The 21,595-nt window shown below is 36.5% G+C and overlaps 1 protein-coding gene across 2 annotated transcripts in view; it reads right to left on the bottom strand.

The window, feature by feature from the left end:
• Window positions 1-21,595, bottom strand: part of KCND3 (potassium voltage-gated channel subfamily D member 3) — a 430,002-nt gene that overhangs the window by 384,117 nt on the left and 24,290 nt on the right. For both annotated transcript variants that reach the window (XM_063450795.1, XM_063450802.1), the window contains exon 3: window positions 17,320-18,492. In XM_063450795.1, coding sequence (XP_063306865.1) covers window positions 17,320-18,425 — 1,106 coding nt within the window. In that variant the 5' untranslated portion in view covers window positions 18,426-18,492. The remainder of the gene's footprint in view (window positions 1-17,319; window positions 18,493-21,595) is intronic.

Below are 21,595 nucleotides of genomic sequence, written 5' to 3'. Positions count from 1 at the left end.
AATGGAAAGGTTGTCAGTCCCATTCACGCATGGGAAGGTTTGCATTTCCATTTTCAGCTTATTCTGTGCACATCATTTTCAGTGGTTGTGATTTCAATCCCTGAAATGTGATTCTTTTTTTCTGCTTACTATGTTTCCACAAGTGTACTCTGGTTATCAAAGTTATATTATATTAATATATTTAGTGAATGCCTGTATTGAACACTAGACAAACAACATTCATTTTACTTATTGAGTTTTTGTGGAGTTACAATGCAAAAGTGAATATGTGTACTATATTGTGTCTATTGTGTTAATTCCTGTAAAATAATATATTCACTGCATGCAATATCTCAAACAATGTTTTTTTTTTTTTTTTTTTATATCTGATTTAGCAAAATTCATAATAAAGAAAGAGAAAATATGTTATAAATGTAACGCAATTTGAACCCTGGTCAGCTGTATAAAAATGTCAAACATTTAATCACTAAGCTGCAGGAGAACACATAAAAGTTGTAGAACTCCGTTTCAATAACAGCACAACGTGTGTCTGCTGCTAATATGTCATCAAGTAAGAACACTACGTGCCTTCTCGACTACCTCATGCCAGCTCTGTGTGTGTCTGATGAAAATGTGTTCCACAAACACCAGCAGTGTGTGCATTCTGGAAATGTTTCCCCCAGACCAACCAAACTGTCTGTCAGTTGAGGCACGCTGTCGGACTGTCCAAGGTTTACAGGTACAGTACTTTGTTGTATTGTCCTCTATCTTCATATCCTCTTTTTAAAATGTCATTTTTCTGTGCTGCGTAATAATTTCAGATCTTAGCACAATTTTTTTGTGTCAGAGGATGAATAGTATAAAAAAATGTTTGCATGCTAATAAGTAATCCATTATATAATTTTTAGCCCTTTCGGTCTTAGGAAAGTGCTACTCATACTTTCTTGCAATGTGCTGGTCTTATGTCCTGCAATCAAATGGTTAAACTAATGAAATAAAAAATGTAAAAAGATTTTTTATTCTTAAAGGAACACTATAGACACCTAAACAACTTTAGCGCAATGAAGCAGTTTTAGTGTATAGATCATGCCTCTCAGGTTTTATTGCTCAATTCACTGCCATTTAGGAGTGAAATCACTTTGTTTCTGTTTATGCAGCCCTTGCCACACCTCCCTTGGCTCTGATTGACACAGCTTGCATGAAAAAAAAAAACTGGTTTCACTTTCGATCAGATGTACTTTACCTTAAAAATATTATCTCTTGCTCTGTAAATTGAACTTTAATCACATACAGGAGGCTCCTGCCGGGTCTAGCAAGCTATTAACATTGCAGGGGATAAGAAAATCTAAATTAAACAGAACTTGCAATAAAGAAAGGATAAATTTTAGATGACTCTTTACAGGAAGTGTTTAGGACGGTTGAGCAAGTCACATGCAGGGAGGTGTGACTAGGGTTCATAAACAAATTGCTTAAGTCCTAAATGGCAGAGAATTGAGCAGTCTGGCTGCAGGAGCATGTTCTATACACCAAAACTGCTTCATTAAGTTAAAGTTGTTAAGTGACTATAGTGTCCCTTTAATATTTCAGATGAGTCCAATTACTGGTAATCAGGAATAGAAGAGAGAGGGTGGGATCATTTTGTGGGTGTAGTCTGGCACCCCACCATTATAAAACTTCACTAAAATAACTTGTCCATTACACTTTTAAAGTAAGAAATACTAACTAAAACAATACCTGGATAAAAACAGGCGCTGATCACTTCTACGTATCTTTATTTAATAAAGATCATATCTCTAAAAAAACAGGCACTGATGAATGATAACTATTAAAACTCAAAGAGAAGTATAAATATATAAAAAAAATATTGTGCAGCTATATCTTTAAAGTGCATAAAATTACATGCAGATCAAAACACACTGTGTAAACTTTCATATATATCAAAGTGCTTGTGCTTTTAAAAAAGTGTGAATGTTATTGTGCAGCAACCAACACAGAATGAAAGCCAATATATTTAAGTACTCCGATAAAACCTAAAAGTTGGTGCGCAAACCGATATAAAAGAAATAGTAAAAAAGTATTAAATATTATAATACAATATTATTATTATAAAATGTGTACTTTTTTACTATTTCTTTTATATTGGTTTGCGTACAAACTTCTGGGTTTTATTGGAACACTTTTAAAGTACTGAGCAATCCTGTATAGGTAAGAACATCATAATAAAGGATGATCGAATAAATGTGTCCTTTTTCTCCAGTCTCATGTTTCTGTGTTCTATACCATTGCAAGTTATCTCTCCAGTTAAACAGTTCGTATATTAGTCTCTCTTCCCAAGACTCCATTACCATTTCTCTCTTTTTACATCACATTTCCATCTAGTCTCTTTTTCCCTCTGTCTTCTTCAGTTTATTTATTTTTGGTTTACATATCGATCACCTGTCTTTTTATTCCAATTTTCTTTTGTAGTCTTATTTCCCACAATCCCCCATATCGACTTAGCTCGATTACCAATTTCTGTCTCTCTCTAATTTTAATTCGGCTCTAAATTTACAGATTACTAAATAACCAATTCATTGCACAGTGGTGTGTTCAAATTTGCTCATGGAGACAACATGGAGATATTTCATTATTTCAATCACTTTAAGTATTAAACATGATATTCATATCATTAGTGTTTCAGAATGTATTCAGAAGACCACATGTGGTAGAGATTATAATTTCAAACTGTGATTGTAAAGTCAGCTGGGATTATGTTGACTATACTGTTTCTATTATACCCCATCTGTCTCCATATTGCACCTTCGACATCTTAGGAACTTCTAAAGCTGAAACGTCAGTTATTAAGAATTATTAGTGGTTATTCTAATGTATGGATATATTCTACAGCGCTGGACAATAGTCTCATAAAATATCTATTTTCCTTTTTATATTGTAAGGTCGTTGGGCAATATAACATCATTCCAAATGCTATTTAATCTTTATTACCTATCATACATTTTGTGCATTCTGGTATTAGGAATTAATGATGAAATTAATAATATTTTGAAAGGAGAATAGCAGTGCACTTTATTTTGTATAGCTGTTTAAACTATTTGTAGCACACAAGGAGATGCTATAATCCTAATGTTTTCAATCCTTGAAGGCTTGCAGATATCTTTAGAATGGTATGGTTATTAGTGAAACCTATTAAATGCATCATTAAAAGAACACAATCTAATTTATCCTAAGTGGGTATTAATACTAATGCAGTAGCACAACTTCCATTTCGCACAGGAACCACAAGAATTATATATTATCTATCACTATTTCTGTGTGGCATTCAATGAAACATTAACTACACACTCAAACACACACACATCAATATCTATCTATCTATCTATCTATCTATCTATCTATCTTTCTATCTATCTTTCTATCTATCTATATACAGGAAGACAGGTAGATAGACAGAAAGGCAGATAGGCAGGGAAACAGAGAGTCTGTAATATTATAACTGATATACAGACATGCAGCTGCTGCACTGGGTGTCACATGCAGAGTGGGCCCATTGGGTGGCCCATGCCCATAAGGCCCCCCAGGGCCATCAGGGGCACGGTAGGCAGCTACAGCTCTTTAAAGGGACACGATAGTCACCAAAACCACTACAGCTTAATTTAGTAGTTCTGTTGTCTACAGCCTGTCCCTGCAGACTTTTAAATGTAAACATTGACTTTTCAGAGAAAATGCAGTAATTTGCATTACTGCCTGGGAACACCTCTAGTGGCCGTCACTCAGAAAGTACTTACACCACAACGCCATGCTAAACAAATTCAAGAGTTTTTTAATTGACAACAAAAAACAAGTCATATGCTTTTCAAGGTCTGGTAAGTACCCAAATCTAAACATTTATGAACAGTTTGGGGACATTCTAGAGCACAGTGTGCAAGATAGATGTCTAGCTCACAGATCCTTTGAAGAACTAGAAACTTTTGTTCTTGGGGTGCAACAATTCATTACGCAATTCAGGACATATGACAGCATTCCAAAAGAACTGTTTGACCCTTAATAGGTCTTTGATAGAATATATTGTTGAGTGTTTGACCCTTAATAGGTCTTTGATAGAATATATTGTTGAGTGTTTGTTTTACATAATCTACAAACTGCCATTCAGATTAAAAAAGTATTTTAACACTTGGATCAGGAGAATATTAATTGTGCCACACTTCCAAATTGTAGTGCGACACTACATATACTAGCACACAGTGTGCCCCCTGTAGAACCCAGCCTGCTTTTGCTCTGGGCTCCCTTAGCATATGTCTGTTGATTACTCACAGCATTAAAACCAAAGCATGGGTTTAAATGTTATATGAATTAAGCAGGCTGTCCATGGACAGCTGTTTCAACATATTTTGCCTCCTCATTGCAGTACTAACTGACTGTCTAGTTAATTGTGAGGATCTATTGCAAGGGATTTATCCAGACATCCACTGTAAGTTATATTGGAGAATGAGAAGGAGAAAAAAAAAAACTAAACAAAACAAAACATCTCTACTGTTTGAAAAAACATAGAAAACAACAGGTAAGCATTATTATATTCACTGCAAAAAAAAACAGGTTGAAAAATATTGTGGAAAGGTATTTGCTCTATACGCCTTGATGGGACTATACTTTGTTCACTGAAAGTTTGACCACATTTTTTTCCATATCATTCAACTACAATGTAGTTAAAACAAATATGTCTGTCCATCTGTCCATTCATTCATCCACCTATACAGAAAACCGAAACTGAACTTCTTTTCAACTGTGCTCTGAGGAACTACATAAAAAAAAGAGTTAAGCGCTGATCGAAAGCTCATATTTTTGAGATTTCGCAGACTGCACTGAACCAGGGACGTACAGGTCTCCAAAGGCCTAGGGCACAGTATAGTAAAATGTACTTAAAGTCTATTGCTTTATGGTTGAGTTGAGTGTGCAACAGCAAATCCCAACAGTTTCCACTACTGTGCAGCTAGAAAAAAATAAGCCCATACTTCAGCCCATACTTCAGTTCTAATATAAAATCCCTATAATTATCATCCTTGCAGATAATTTAGTCTTTCTGATAACTAAAGAATCATATATTAAAGGACCACTCTAGTGCCAGGAAAGCATACTCGTTTTCCTGGCACTAGAGTGCCCTGAGGGTGCCCCCACCCTCAGGGACCCCCTCCCGCCCGGCTCTGGAAAGGGGAAAGGGGTAAAAACGTACCTTTTTCCAGCGCTGGGCGGGGAGCTCTCCTCCTCCTCTCCGCCTCCGTTCCTCCCCGTCCGCTGAATGCGCACGCGCGGCAAGAGCTGCGCGCGCATTCAGACGGTCACATAGGAAAGCATTCATAATGCTTTCCTATGGACGCTTGCGTGCTCTCACTGTGATTTTCACAGTGAGAATCACGCAAGCGCCTCTAGCGGCTGTCAATGAGACAGCCACTAGAGGAAATAGGGGAAGGCTTAACTAATTGATAAACATAGCAGTTTCACTGAAACTGCTATGTTTATAAAAAAATTAGTTAACCCTAGCTGGACCTGGCACCCAGACCACTTCATCAAAATGAAGTGGTCTGGGTGCCTAGAGTGGTCCTTTAACTAGCAATATCAGGATGAGGGACCTAGAACCATGCTCAAGAAAATTCAGACAAGCATGACTTAAAAGTATTAAGCCTTTATTTTTTAGAACCCAAATATTTTTGGTGATGTCTGTACCTGTCACAGTTATTCATTTTTTTTTTTCCTGCTACCATTTGTCTTACTGCCCATTATCTCCTAAAGAATGTAATCTTGCTGAGTAATTTATTTGAAAAATGCTACACATGCTAAATTTCAGGTTCATGTGTACGGGTTTCTATTCCTTTTGTAGAATCATGATTATATAGTGTTTCATATTTTATTGCTTTTACCCTTACAGGCCATAAATTCACCCATTGTGCAGCATCTTGAAATTTGTTGGGGCATTAAAAGTAACAGTAATAATAATAATAATAATAAAAAATCATAACAGTAATAATAAAATAAAATCATAGCTCATTATACCTCAATTCAAATAAATGTAACAGTGTCAAGAATATATAACTCTTCAATTTTTACCCAATACCCTAAACGTTAAAATGAATCCATTACCTGATATAATGAATCCCAGATTATCTTTATTAAATGCTGATGGATTGCTGAGGAATGGGAAAAAAAACATGTACGTACTTGCCTTCATGTCAACTATCTCTGGTGTTACAAGCAGATATCATGGGCAGAGTAGAACAAAATGGCAGCATCGATACTGAGATCCGGCACAAGGAAGTAAAGATAACAAATATAAACAAAGGTGAAAGTAAAGGAGGAAGTATAATCATCAAATGGTTACTCCAAAAACCATGACCACTTTGTCATTAGCCTGCCTGAAACAAGAGTTCTGTACTGGCTAATTTCAATACTGTGCACATTTCCATGCATAAAATGTACTCTCTCAGCCAATGAGTGAGTGGCAGAATCAGCATCGGGCTTGCTTCAGCTCTGCAGAAGCCTGCCTGTACAGGAGAAACAGTGCCTACTGGGGACCCAGGTAAGAAGAAAAAACGTTGTAAACTGACTTGCCCCATTGTGGGGAATGGCACCAGCAGGTTATAGTAACCCTTTACGATACAGGGAGCATAAAGAAATTAAAACCAAAAGAAACAAAAATGGCAGAAACGCTTTAAGCAACGTTTGCATTCCATAGGTGTCATGATCAGCACTACCAATCAGGTTCGTTTCTTCTCTGCAAAAGTATAACCACATGACAGTTGGTGTTTACAGCAGAATTATGTTCCGTGATAACACTATAGCACTGTTTGAGAATGACCATAGTTCAAATAACTGCAGCTGCCTGCCCCGTCACAAGATACCAAAATATCTGAGTATTTATGGTTGAGATGGAACATTCTGTTCTAAGTAGAAAATGACAATTATGGGAAGCATTAGAGTTAACATTTGCCAGTGTTCCTGTGGAATGCTTAGGATGTCTTGTAAAGTTCATGCCCTGATTAATGGAGTCTGTGCTGGTGAAAAAGGGGTGACTGAATGTAAATAAACTGTTCTTAACTCGTATAACAAGCACTTCTCACTTTTATATGTGATGAAATCTGACATTAAACATACCTATGGATAAGGTTGTCACTATATCTGTGTTTTATTAGATGTGGTTTCTTATAGATTGTATTATGTATTGGACAGTAGATATCAAGATATACTATGCCAAATGTCTTCCGGTTCATGTATATACTGATAACCAGACTAATTTCTCTCTGATAAACAGTGAAATTGAGACATATGCTTTGTTTCCTTTTGAATTATATTTTGCTTCTAATGTACCTTCCAATAAAAAAATACACAATTATTTTTTTCACACTAACATAGACAAACTTTTAACTTTGTTTTTTTTCTTCTTTTATTCCATTCTAGTAGATGACCTTTCCCCATAGTCATGTTTCTCCTGGCACCAAGGCCTCTATAAATGAGTGTTAAATGGCTTAGTCTACTGTGCTGCGGAATTTAAAGGATTACTTACCACCTATTAACGCCTATTGGGATATCATTTTGATTAGGCAACCAAACAGAGTCCTGGACAATCATACAGGGCTGGTTATCAATAGAGGGATAGATAATTCAAAGTGAATTTCATACGGAAGACCAGCGTATCTGAACTGGAAGCATAGATGACTTAAAGATTTTTCTTTTGTACAGTTTATCTATATTGGCCTTTAATTTGAAATGTACGTTGCACTCACCTTCCTGAATGACCATGATAGTAAGCATAATACACACAGGTTAATGAGTTATTAAACTAGCTTACCTTCCAACATTGGGAGGTTATGAATGTTGGACTAGAGGTGGTGTGAACCAATAGAGGACATTCCTGTGACGCAATCGACAGTTGACAGTCCTGCTTGGAAAAGAGGTGGTCCCAGAAAAAATGGGCACTGTAGCCCGATATTTATACATGACAGTCTGTCAGGCTGCTGTACTGACCAGAGACGTCTGTTAGTAGGGGTCAATACTTTGAGTACTGCTTGCACAGAGCAAGCATAGCAAATGATGCACATGCATTTTGCTTATTGAGGCTATAACATATGACTAAATATACTTGCCTCTTAGCTGTAGAAGATTTTAAAATACATATATATACATATATGTATATAAATATAGCATTTCTTTTTTTCTTTTCATTTTTGTGCTATTTTTGTGTTAGTGCAAATAATATTGTCCATGCTCCTACACGTTAAATTGTTAGCTTAACAATTAAATAAAGCAACTGCCTTAAAGGTAACAATCACAAGTCTGACGAGCCTGCTACTGAAAATGAAATAAATAACACAGGCACATATAATATATTTCAAAATTACTCCCAATGCACTAGGAGCAGAGTAACTTCAATTCATCTTATTATGAGCTCCCTCAAAAGATAAGAGACAAATGTAATACTGAATATATGACAGGTTTGTTATGTGAAGAAACTGACCACTTGAGAGCAAGTCAAAATAAAGACAAACAGCCTGAGCATTGTCAAGGAACAAACAGAAAAATCTAGAATGTTCCGATACATTGATGGAACAGCTTTCAGAAGAGATTCTTTTGATCGACTCTTTGTTCAACTCTATAATACAGTTATCAAAAGTTCACTGAGGAACTATTTTACAGAGATTGCTTTCTACCCCATGAGATGCTTCCCTTTAACTAGATAGATGTCTTTAAGCCACATGAGCCAAGCTAGATTAACACTATTGTATATGTATACTTCTGTGTAATGGGGCAAAAAAAACCAAGAATTCTTTTGTCTATAGAGTGAATATGTCTACCTCATTTTATTAGCCAATTCACATGATCAATGTAGAATTTTTCATCTAATATATCGGGAATATCAAGACGCAACTAAATGGTTTTAAGGGATACTATAGGCATCAAAACAACTTTAGATTAATGAAGCAGTTTGGTCATATAAATCATGCTCCTGCAGTTTCACTGCTCAATTCTCTGCATTTATATGTGAAATCACTTTTTTTTTTTTTTTTCAGCCCCAGTCACACCTCCCCGGCTGTGTCTTACACAGCCTGCAATAAATACATGGTTTGATTTTCAACCAGATGTTAACTTCCTTTAGACATTTGTATCTCCTGCTCTGTTAGTTCAACTTTTATCACACACAAGAGGCTTCAGCAGGCTCTAGAAGGCTATGCAATACTGTGCAATAAAGAGACCTAGAATGTTTTCTAGGTTCCTTTTCAGGAAGTGATTAGGAAGGCTTGCAGGGAGGTGTGACTATGGCTTTATAAACAAAGTGATTTAACTCATAAATGGCATAGACTTAAGCAGAAAGACTGCAGGGGCATGGTCTATGCACAGAAACTGTTTCATTAAGCTAAAGTTGTTTTGGTGTATTTAAGGGATTGTGTTTAATAATCAGGACTAAGGCACATCTTCCACAAAAACACAAAACTTTGGGATACGGCTGGGAATAAGGCATCTTATCTGTCTGCCAACTTGCCTATCTGTCTGTATAGATAGTTATATATACTATGGCACAGCATCTACATATCAAAAGGAAATTAAGAATATATTGCTTTTATAACAGGGGGGAAATGAGCTAATTAGACATTTCAGCACACACATGTCAAAATAAGCAAACCCACAAACTGTTTATCCTTTTTGAGTAAAAAATAAAAGCTTTACAGCCAGTTTTTCATCTTACACGCTTTATTTGATAATCAAGAGCTATAGAGAAATATATTGGAGAGAATCTAGTAGAACTAAACATGTAAACTGGATTGGGACTGCCTTACATGATAAGGGGCATAGTAAATACCAGTCTAGAATGATACATTTGTACTTATCGTCTTTGTATCTTCTTACATCTTACAGTTACTATCACAGTTCTAGCGCCTAATCACATGCATAATAACGCTTGACGTGTTTTCCATTGTTGGTTGATTTTGCCACAGAGTCCTAACTGTGGAAAAGTATTGGTTTATCTGTTAGGTCCTTTCCAGAGACAGCAATCGGCCAGATTGCACCGCGTTTCCATAATAATGAAGAAGAATAAATTCAGGTACATTCCAGCATACTTGGTTATTGTTTTCCTGCTGAAACACACATTCACGGGATGGTCTATGAATGGTACGGCACACAGGGTTCTATTAATTGCACAATCAAGTTAGATGTGACTGTGAGCAAAGCTATGAAACCATTTCTCCTTTCCTAAAGGCTCTAATACGATAAGGTACTGTAATGCACTTTACGCAGATTTTAGCCTTTTACTTGACTGCAATAACTTTATGGAGATAAGGCAATTACTGGATGCAGTGCACAGAATGATGTTGAAGCTTGGAAACTGAATTTCCATGTTTCAGAACACTTATCTTGGCTCTACAGCTGTTGATTCAAAAGATCAAAATCCATCTCAAATTAATGTGAATTCTATTTGGACTCAAGTCGCTTAGGGTAGAGCCTAATAATATTGAAAAGTTGTCACTTTTCATTCTCAGGCTATGCTGAGCTACAATTGCAATGGAAGATACATAGTGAATTGTCTATTAGTTGAAGTTTTATTAGGGGAGATGGCTTTTTTAACTGGCCTCCAGTTTCATACTTGAGACGAGGAATGCAAGAGTGACTTCACACCACTCTGTTTATTGTAATAACTAATGTAAGGGTAAATAAAATGTGTCTTATAATACAACCATTGCATATGTTTTTCTGTTTGAATACATGAACCCCATCACAACATTAGATTCCATTACTAATGCACAGTGTTGCAGTTTCAAAACGCCAGTGTCCTCCGTAAACCTTAACAGATGTCATTCACAAATGGACAGATATGATAAAAATATGATATGACAAAATAAAATATAATTTAGATTTTTCAAATTTTATTACTAAAAAGACTGCAATAAATAAAAATAGGGAATTTAGACATAAAAATAGATTTTTCTCTGATCTTTGTCAAACCTGAAAGAAGAATCAACTCCTTTTGCCTATTTACCATAAACCATCTTTCCAATTTTTACAAGACTATTTCCTCTGTTTTTGTATGGCCTGGACAAAGTTCTATATTAAGTAAAAATATATAATTATGACAAAAAGCCTCTAATTAATTAATTTAGTAAGCCATATTAATGTCAGATAAATGAATACAAAAATAGTACAGAGTTATATGAAAAACCCGTCAAGTTAACCCTTTTACGCATATTTCCCACTATTGATTTAACGGAAGGTCCATCTTTTACCCTGATAAAGGGATACTTTCTTCCACGTTGGATTAAAACACTGCATATACCGTGCATATCAACTGTGATAGCTTTGAATATTCTTTTAAGACACTCTGCTATAGTTTTGCAGAAACCAGGAGCTAACCTATAATGCTGGCTGAGTGTAGTGAACGGTGAGGGATTGCAGAATATAAAAGGTGGACTGTGCCTTTAAGGTGTAAGAAATATGTACTGTGCCTTTAAATCTCACATAATGTGCGTGGTAAATCTGATGGTAAGAGAGAGAAAATGAGACAAAACAAGACAAAACAAAAAATGGATAATCCAATAGATCACAAAACGAAAAAAAGATGAGAAAAAATAAGAGGAAGAGGGATGGAGAAAAGAAAAAAGTGAAATGAAATGAAATACGGAAAATAAAAAAAGGAAAAAAGTAGAGTCTGGAAAAGAAATATAAATAAAAATAAGTAAAAAGTGATAATAGTAAAATGGATGGGTAGTGCAAAACGCAGCCGATGATATGTGCAGTGCAGATAACTCTATCCCTAATGGGGTATAGGGTAGATGGTATCTGCTCCAAATATTATACTTTGTATGTGTCAAAGATCTGGTTCAAATAATAATAGCAATACAGTATATGGAACTGGATGCTAAGGTGATAGTCTATTCAAAATGGTGTCACTCGATATAGAAAGCAATGGTACAAACTGGATGTAAATAACAAAGCCAGTTTATTGGTAAAATTTTAAAAATATAAAAATATAATACAGGAACTGTTCATACAGAGGTTACCAGTCTAATGAGTGTCAGAAAAGTGCAGGAACCCTTGGATTTGGCTGGGATTGATGTGGATTGACTCGGGCCGATGAGCTTCAGAAATCCTGCTGCCGGTGAGGACGGCGGGCTTTTCGGTGTGCGTCCCGATAAGGATCTCTCTCCAGGGGACGTGCTCTGTAAACGGCTCCACTCGGCAAATACACAAAAGGTCCTGTGCAAGTACTGTTCTCTGCTGGTAGGCGCTCTGCACGCTGGAACTCGGTCCTGATGAATTGCTGTGCTGTGCTTGAAGACCTCACCGGCAGCAGGATTTCTGAAGCTCATCGGCCCGAGTCAATCCACATCAATCCCAGCCAAATCCAAGGGTTCCTGCACTTTTCTGACACTCATTAGACTGGTAACCTCTGTATGAACAGTTCCTGTATTATATTTTTATATTTTTAAAATTTTACCAATAAACTGGCTTTGTTATTTACATCCAGTTTGTACCATTGCTTTCTATATCGAGTGACACCATTTTGAATAGACTATCACCTTAGCATCCAGTTCCATATACTGTATTGCTATTATTATTTGAACCAGATCTTTGACACATACAAAGTATAATATTTGGAGCAGATACCATCTACCCTATACCCCATTAGGGATAGAGTTATCTGCACTGCACATATCATCGGCTGCGTTTTGCACTACCCATCCATTTTACTATTATCACTTTTTACTTATTTTTATTTATATTTCTTTTCCAGACTCTACTTTTTTCCTTTTTTTATTTTCCGTATTTCATTTCATTTCACTTTTTTCTTTTCTCCATCCCTCTTCCTCTTATTTTTTCTCATCTTTTTTTCGTTTTGTGATCTATTGGATTATCCATTTTTTGTTTTGTCTTGTTTTGTCTCATTTTCTCTCTCTTACCATCAGATTTACCACGCACATTATGTGAGATTTAAAGGCACAGTACATATTTCTTACACCTTAAAGGCACAGTCCACCTTTTATATTCTGCAATCCCTCACCGTTCACTACACTCAGCCAGCATTATAGGTTAGCTCCTGGTTTCTGCAAAACTATAGCAGAGTGTCTTATTTTTCGTATAGGTTTTAGTGAATCCCTATTTTTCCAGTTTTTGAGCGACCTATTGTTAGTCAGACTCCCTCTCTCCTGGGTATTACATTAGGTATACCAGTACTATCCTTTTGAATATTCTTTTGCCAAGAAAAAAAAATCATATTTAGACCAGAAGTAGACAACCTTTGGCATTCCAGATGTTGTATTCGCTTACAGACAAAATGCTGGCAAAGCATCAGGGGAGATGTAGTCCACATGTGGAGTGCCAAAGGTTGCGTGCCACTAATTTAGATCATCTAACAAGATATATATAAAAAAAAAAAAAAAACATTTCTAGGTAGACAATTGCACATCATAGTTCATACTCTTTCATTCCCTCTATTGTAGGAGAAATCTCCATTTACTGTTAATCTTGTACCTCACTTATGTGTTCTTGCCAGTTCTATAATATACTTCTTGAAAAACAGTACCCAAAATTATATACCACATATTTAAGATATCCCAAAATTAGCCCCGTTCAGTTTATATGTTGCATGCTAATTTCTAATCCCAAAATGCATAATTTAGCATTTTTCTACAGTGAATCTTATCTGCCTCATACCTGTCCAGCTCCCTATTTTTCCAAAGCCGTTTTGTAGAGAAGTAACTTTTTGCTTATCTGATTTACCTTATCCAATTTTTTAATTGTCTAGTAAACACTAACATGCAACTCTCAATGCAGTTTAGAAGATAACTAATAAACAAGACATGGATCTAGAGCAGATATTTCAGGTACTTGACTTTAGCACTTTTATCCAAACTTTGTAATAATAAATTATCTATAAACTCCTACTGACTTCACCATAAATTAAATTAAGTTAATGAGCAATCAGTTGTTTAGTGAATAATACATTTTAGTGCAGTGTTGGTTGTGGGAAAAAACAAACAAACAAACAAACCATATTTGCAATGTCTAAAACAGAAAGCAGAAGGTGTTATGTTCACATTCCACCAGTCATTATGTTTCCTCAATGAATCAGTGTGTATATATAGCAGCGGGAAAAATATTTTTGTTTATGGCAATGCTATTTAAATATTGTTACATGGAAGCTAGATGTACCTCTGAAATCTGGCATGTTAATTCATAGATATGCAGATGATAGAACGAGATAGAAAAACACCGAATGAGAAGCACTCATTAGACAGAGGTAAATGTACAAGTAGACATTAGATAGATAGATAGATAGATAGATAGACAGATAGATTAGATAGATTAGATATATATATATATATATATATATATATATATATATATATATATATTGGATAGATTAGATAGATTAGATAGATAGATAGATAGATAGATAGATAGATAGATAGATAGATAAATTAGATAGATTAGATAGATTGGATAGATTGGATAGATAGATAGATAGATTGGATAGATTGGATAGATAGATATATTAGTTAGATTAGATAGATTAGATCGATCGATAGATAGATAGATAGATAGATAGATAGATGTTAGGTTTGTCTGTTATTGTATGAATGCAAATGATTTAGTTGTCAAGCTTCAGCTTGAAGATCTTTGTATATTCTTGCTATAACAAATGTTTTGAGCAATGACAATTTTTGAACAGGTTGTGCTGACAATGTCGACATTCACCTAGTTTGATAAGAGAATTTGTTAAAATAATATATTAAAAGTTTCAACTCTTTTCTATAATCAATTTGTTGGTCTAGAAAACAACCTCATACGTATATGTAATTTGCTCAAGATACCAGGTCATTCCTTTGCATCACATTACTACAACTTTCCCTGCAATGACATTAAGCTAAGATGCCCACACTCAAGTCCTTGGAAATTCGTGATGCAAAATTCAACCACCTAACGCCATTCTGCTCAGTTATTTGCCAATGCATTACCTGGTTCAAAGATTACCTTTCCCTGGTATACCAATTATCTCTAAGTGATGCATTCTGCAGTAGCACTGACATGTCAATGACCTTGACTGTCTTTCTATGACTTATGCTAAACTATTCCCAAGCTTTACCATACCACCGGTCTGCTCTTTCTCCACAATTCCTTGCCTTCAAACATTCCCTGAAAACTCACATCTTCAAAGACGCCTATCTAATGAAAACTGACATCTCTACTCTCAAAAGGCAGACGTTCAACTGCCAGGGGGTTATTCCAATCTCTTCTGTAGTTTTGTGAATCTCACGGTCGAGTTTAAAGGCAGTGAAAGTGCCCGTTCTTCAGATGTAAATTCGATTCCCAGGGCATAACAATCTAGTATTAGAAATGTAAAATATTATTGATAATGTAGCTTGAAATTCTAATGTATGCCTCATTTTGTGACTCATTTTTTAGAAGACTATGTGTTCATTGCCCTGTTTCAATTTGTTTTAGGTCTTCGTGGTATTTTGTGAGATGTGTTTTATTGTCATGTTATCTATTATACAGGTATTCTTTCCTGACCCTTTTCTAGGTTCTAGGTGCATTATACCTGACACTAAGCATCACTTTCAAAATAACTTAGGGTTTTACTGTATTTGGTTATCTTATATTATCATTTCAGGATCTTCACACTTCTCAAAGAACACCTTACCCTGCTAACAGCGTAATATTCAATAGTAGGCTAATGTATCGGCTAAATTAATGCAAATACCAGAGAGGTATGTGACTGGGCCAAATAATCTAACAGTACCAGTGATCTCAAATTAATGCTCATTTTTTAACGATGCACATTCTAGATTAAAAATCATTACAGAACAAATGTCGTTTAATGAGTTAAATTACTTCAGAATGAATGATGGCAAAAAAAGTTTTTTAAGGTGAGTGATTCTGACACCAAAACTTATAGTCTATGCCTGACATTAGGGAGTAGCCACCGTCACCATTGGGAAAGACACCATCCCTGAAATCATTAGTACTCATATAAGTATTTTTTTTATATGGGAGCATGATACGGCATTTGGACAACAGTGTATTGTCACTATCATGGAAATTAGTTACAATGGACAGAATTTTTGTTCTTCATGGACTTTTGGACAAACGATCTTTGACACGCTACCCATCCAAACTTCAATAATAATGAATCTTCTCTTTTTAGAATCTAGTTATGCCCCAACATTTACACAAAGGAAATGTATGTGTATAACTAAGAACATATCTACAGTTTTACAAAGAGGTTCCAGTTATGTGCTATCAAAGTATAGTACATGGTGCAGCCTCAACAATCCATTTTTTATCTGGTCTGGGATAAAACTGGGCAATCACTAGATACTAGAGCACGGAGGAACCCTGTGGACAGGTCTATAAAGTACTTAGACAGTAACAACTGATACATCTTTAACAGATTAGTTTTCTATTAATTCAACAACTTCCAAGATTCTACTGCAGGTAAATGTTCTCTAAGATAACACCATCAATTTATAAGGAAGCATACTTTACCGTGATGATAACATATTTACATTTTGAACCTCTACACTTTATTCTCAAACAGTTGCATTTCGATAAACCTGCGTCAACTACCATTTCCCTCAGATTATTTCCTTTATGTCTGCAGACATCTCAATGTATGTTGATGCACGAACCTTGAAAATTGGATCAGATATCACGGAGTTACTGGTGTTTGCAAGCTATCGTGCTAGGGTGTATTACTGAAAGGGGTATAGGAGGGCAGAAAATATAAGCAGAAATAAAGGGATTTATGAGCATTTTTTGCGTAATTAAAGGATTTTACATAGTGGCTTGAAGCTGCAGTCGCAGGTACGATGTAGATCTGCACACCGATCCGCATTTAGTTCCCTTCTTGTTTCATGCCTTTCTGTGTATGCTTCTATAAGGTTAATTGGATAATCCTCATCATGCCAGTTACTTCTCTCTTTCAACTTAATGACACACTGTTTAAAGTACACACATACCTGCTCAACTCCCACGGCATAATATAAAAAGTCACCTTCATCTTATCAACTGCTAGCTAATCAAGGAAGCAGGCAGAAGTCATGCAAATAAAGAATACACATAATTATAATCTGTTGTTTTACTACAGCACTATCTCCATTAATTGATTTTATGTGTCTGTGTAAGCGGCTTAGCGCAAAAAGGAAAAATGCATTTCAAATCCCAAAGGATGTGTCATTAAATGTCATTGTGCAAGGATGGGAATCAACCTGAAGGAAATAAATGAAAGGATCCAGAAATTCAGCAAACATTCTTTTTTTTTTCCTAGTTCGAGTAAGTTATATTAAGTGAAACACTTACCCAAGTGTTGTCATGGTAACAATGGTATACCAAAAGGAGGCAGGAATGCTTGTGAACTTGCTGGACGATGACCCCTTTTCAGCATAAAACATCACAGTGGCAAAGATAATTATTGCCATGGTCAGGGAGAAGAGGAGGAATCCAAGTTCAGAGGCACAGCTCTTCAGAGTGTATCCAAGGATCCGTAAGCCCTGGGAGTGGCGTGAGAATTTGAAAATCCTGAAGACTCTGAAGACCCTCAGGGTGACAAAGGCGCCACTCACATCCTCGTTGTTGGTCATTACTAAGCCAATGTAGTATGGCATGATGGCCACCACATCAATTATACTCATGACACTTCTCATGAACCTGTAGCGACTTGGGGCTGCAAAGAGTCTCAAGAGGTACTCAACTGTAAATATCATGACGCAGGCAGTGTCCAAGCAAAAGAAGGCTACAACGTACCTTTCACCACAAGGAAGCTCCTTGTTTCCAGGCACTGTTCCACAGGGAACAGTCTCCACAACATTGGTGATCACCGACACTGCAATAAAGAAGCCAGTTACATAATAGAAGACTAAGGCTAAAGTGCTGGTATGGGGGTTTTCAAAGGCTCGCCACATTGTCTGGCGTAAATTAAGATCGGGCATGGCTTCTTGACTGTGCTCAAATTCATTATCATCCATCAGCCTCTCTGCATTTTCTCGTTTTCTGTCTTTGTATTCTTCATAGCAACAGTCACCTATGATCTCTGGCAAAATCCCGTAGAAAGACAGTTCTTCATCATAGGCAGAGATGCATTCATATCTAGGGTAGTGCAGCTTGCCAGTTCTGTAAAAGTTTAGGATGCTCCTGAACACTTCTGGATCACGATCAAAAAAGTACTCCTTGGTCTCCTCATTGAAGAAGAAGTCCTTCTCTGTGCTTCCGAGCAGTGTGTCTGGGTACCTCTCTAAGGTAGTTCTCCAGGTTTGAAATCGGCGTCCACTGACGTTGAGAATTATCAGCTCGTCTTGCCTTTTGTTTTTATCAGCTGGTGCCAGTGGCATAGGACAGTTGGCCACTGGCATCCATCCAATGGCAGCTGCCCTTGCAAAGGGTAGCCATGCTGCGACCCCAGAAGCCATGAGGGCGCCAGGTCCGGTTGGAGTCTCAAGAACCCGTAAGACAAGTTTGATTTCAAAGGAAGATCATCTGAAAAGAAACAATGCAAGTGAGTGTAACTGAGCAACAGATACATGTAATATATACAATGAATTCTGCTACTACGGAAACATAACAATGCACAAAATAAGACATCTCTCAACAACTTCAGAAGATTATATTGCACAAAAAAAGTCATTAATTAAACTAAGTAAAGTATTTTATGTGCAGTTTACCCCATTCATGACAAAGTCAGGATGTCCAAGACACATCATGTATCATAAATAGCTTTAATTACAAAGCTCATATCAGACCTCGTCAGCCTTAAATATAGTACTAATTCCATCAAAGCAATATTAGCTGCTGCATAAACTGTTGTACCCAGAGAATGATGATGTAAAATAATTTATCATAAAATTTATTAAACTGCTAAACAAATGTGTTTAGATTGTAAGCTCTTTGTGTTATGATTTTGTGACCTTTTCATGTTGTTAACTATTGAAGCTGTGTTGTGATTAATTTACAATCCTATGGGGAAAGCCTGGACTATTTCACTTTGTGTATACATGCAAGTCACAAAAGCAGAGCCCGACTCTGTGTGAGGAATACAATGCCTGTGAGCAGGTGTACAGTGTGTTCATCCCTTATTCCACACAGAATGTTTATCTCTACTAGATTTGTATACTATTTTTTGTTAATTCCCAAGTGTAGTTGCAATGGGACAATTGACCAGATTAAATGTTAATGCACTTGATAAAAGGAACAAAGGCAGACCAAATAATCATACTTTATAGATCTCTATTATAAAAAAACAGCGTTTTATATGTATTGTTATATGTTCTAGCAGACTTTTCCAGAAAAATAACCAGAAATAAATAAAGTATTGTATATTTCATAGCAACTGCTACTATTGAACTGCTTCTTGTCAAAGAAATTAAAAGAAATAAAGTCGTGACTTTTTCAATTTTTTTAAATTAAAATTTTTTATACAGCTCCACGTATGACCACTGAGGATTTCTAAAATTGAATATACACATTTTACTTTGCCACATTGTTATAGATCGGTGTTTATGGAATATGTAAGACTTTGGGTCTGTGTGATAAATGCCAAACTGAAACTAATTGTCCAAATCCAGCAATTTCAACCAGAAAAAAAAACAATTTGTCTATTTATAAAGGTGAAATTTTACTATTTTAACCATATTTGTAATATAATTTGACTGCCTTGATTTACATATTAAAAATTTTAAATACATATGCTAAATTGACCACTGGAAACAGACTGCAACTGTATTGAAACCAGGTCACAACGGGTTCCCCGGAATTCATTCAATCTAATTTTTTTGATACAGACCATGGTATTGGTTTATAACCTCAAGTCTCCTTAACCAACAAGTAAATCTACTGTTGCCCCAAAAACCTGTTCATCCTTTAATGACCTTACATTTCCCACCTGACAACCCTACTTCTATCATAACTGCAATTCTAATTTATTTTTTGCTGAAACATTAGGCTGTTGTTTGGATGCTCCTTGGCTGGAGCTAGTTTCAAATTCATTTAATGGCTGCCATGAGACCCATATGCAAATAACTGTGTGACCAGTCTGGTTTTATGTAGTATCAGTTCAGTTGAAGTTTCTTAATGGTATTAAAGAAAATTAAGCAGAATGAAAGTGGGAATGTAGGAAATGAATTAATAGTTCTCTATGTTTAGTTAATCTTAAATATTTTTTTGGTGCTTTGCCCATGGCGTTCTTTTACTCTACAGACCTAGCTGTGCAAATGTGTCTGTCTTGATGACTGATGTCAAGGCACACAGTCCCCAACCCTGTCACACTCATCCTCTATCAGTCAGTACCACACCCCCCTTCACACTGCCACACTCATATAAGCCCCTCCAATACTGTCCTCCAACTGTGCCACATTGACCCCAAACCCTGTCACACTTTCCCCCCATCCCTGCCACACTCACCCTTCCACATTAATCTAATCCTGCCACTGCAACCCCCTTAATTTTGTCACACTCCCCTCCCCTCATTCTGTTACACTGCCTCCTCCAAACATGGCACATTCACCCCAACCCTGTGATACACCCTCCAACTATGCCACATGCAGCCTGTCACATTAACTTCCTCCAATCCTGTCACACTTCCCCATGCCCTGTCACACTACTCCCTCCTCCAATCATGTCACAATTGCCCCCTATCATTCACACCCTCCCTCATTCTGTTACACTCACTCCCCCAACCCTGTCTCATTAACCCCCCTCACTCTTTCACACTCACCCTAGCACAGGTACCCCTTTACTCACCTTGTCACAAACTGAAGACATTCATCATACACACATGCACAAAGGTCACAGGCAGCCCCCATAAACACCACACACCGCAAGCAGCTACCCCACACACATACGGTCCCAGACACATACTCATAAAGACATACATTCACACACAAGGATACTCTCGGTAAGACACACACCTTCATGCACATACACAGGTAGACAATGCCAGACACACTCAGAAATACACACACTGGCCATAATGTATACACGACTGCAAGGCTATGTAATCATACCCCGCAGTCATGTGTAAATGATTAGCATAATTGCTAATTAAATCTGTTTATTGCAAATTAATTTAGTTTGCAAATTATGCCTTAACTACAGTCGGAGAGCTCACAACACAGCAACACTGCAAGCCTCTGAACAATGAATACAGAGACTAGCTCTCTGTATCCAGCACTGCAAGCTTGTCGTTCAACACAACTACAGCACCTTATACACACAATGCAACCCCTATTTATTTATTTTCACTTTAGGTGTTAGGGGGGGACTCATGTTTGAGTTTCGCCTAAGGCCTCACAAAGTCTAGAGCCGCCACTGGCTGTATAGATCATGCCTTTGCAGTCTCAATGCTAAATGCTCAACCATTTTATAATTAAACCTCCCCTGCTGTAGCAGTTTTTTTCTCCTGCTCTTTAAATTGAACTTTAATCAAACACAAGAAACCCCTGCATGGTCTAGAAGGCTAACAGAGAAGGAGATGCAAATTCTAAATAAAACAGAATGTGCAACAAAGTAAGTTTAACCATTAGATCTTTACAAGAAGTGTTTAGGAAAGCTGTGCAGGTCACATGCAGGGGGCTGTATAAAGAAA

This window comes from Pelobates fuscus, chromosome 1, assembly GCF_036172605.1.
Source record: "Pelobates fuscus isolate aPelFus1 chromosome 1, aPelFus1.pri, whole genome shotgun sequence".
NCBI lineage: Eukaryota > Metazoa > Chordata > Amphibia > Anura > Pelobatidae > Pelobates > Pelobates fuscus.
The sequence above is the reverse complement of the archived record's forward strand: the minus strand, read 5'-3'. Positions and strand labels throughout refer to the sequence as shown.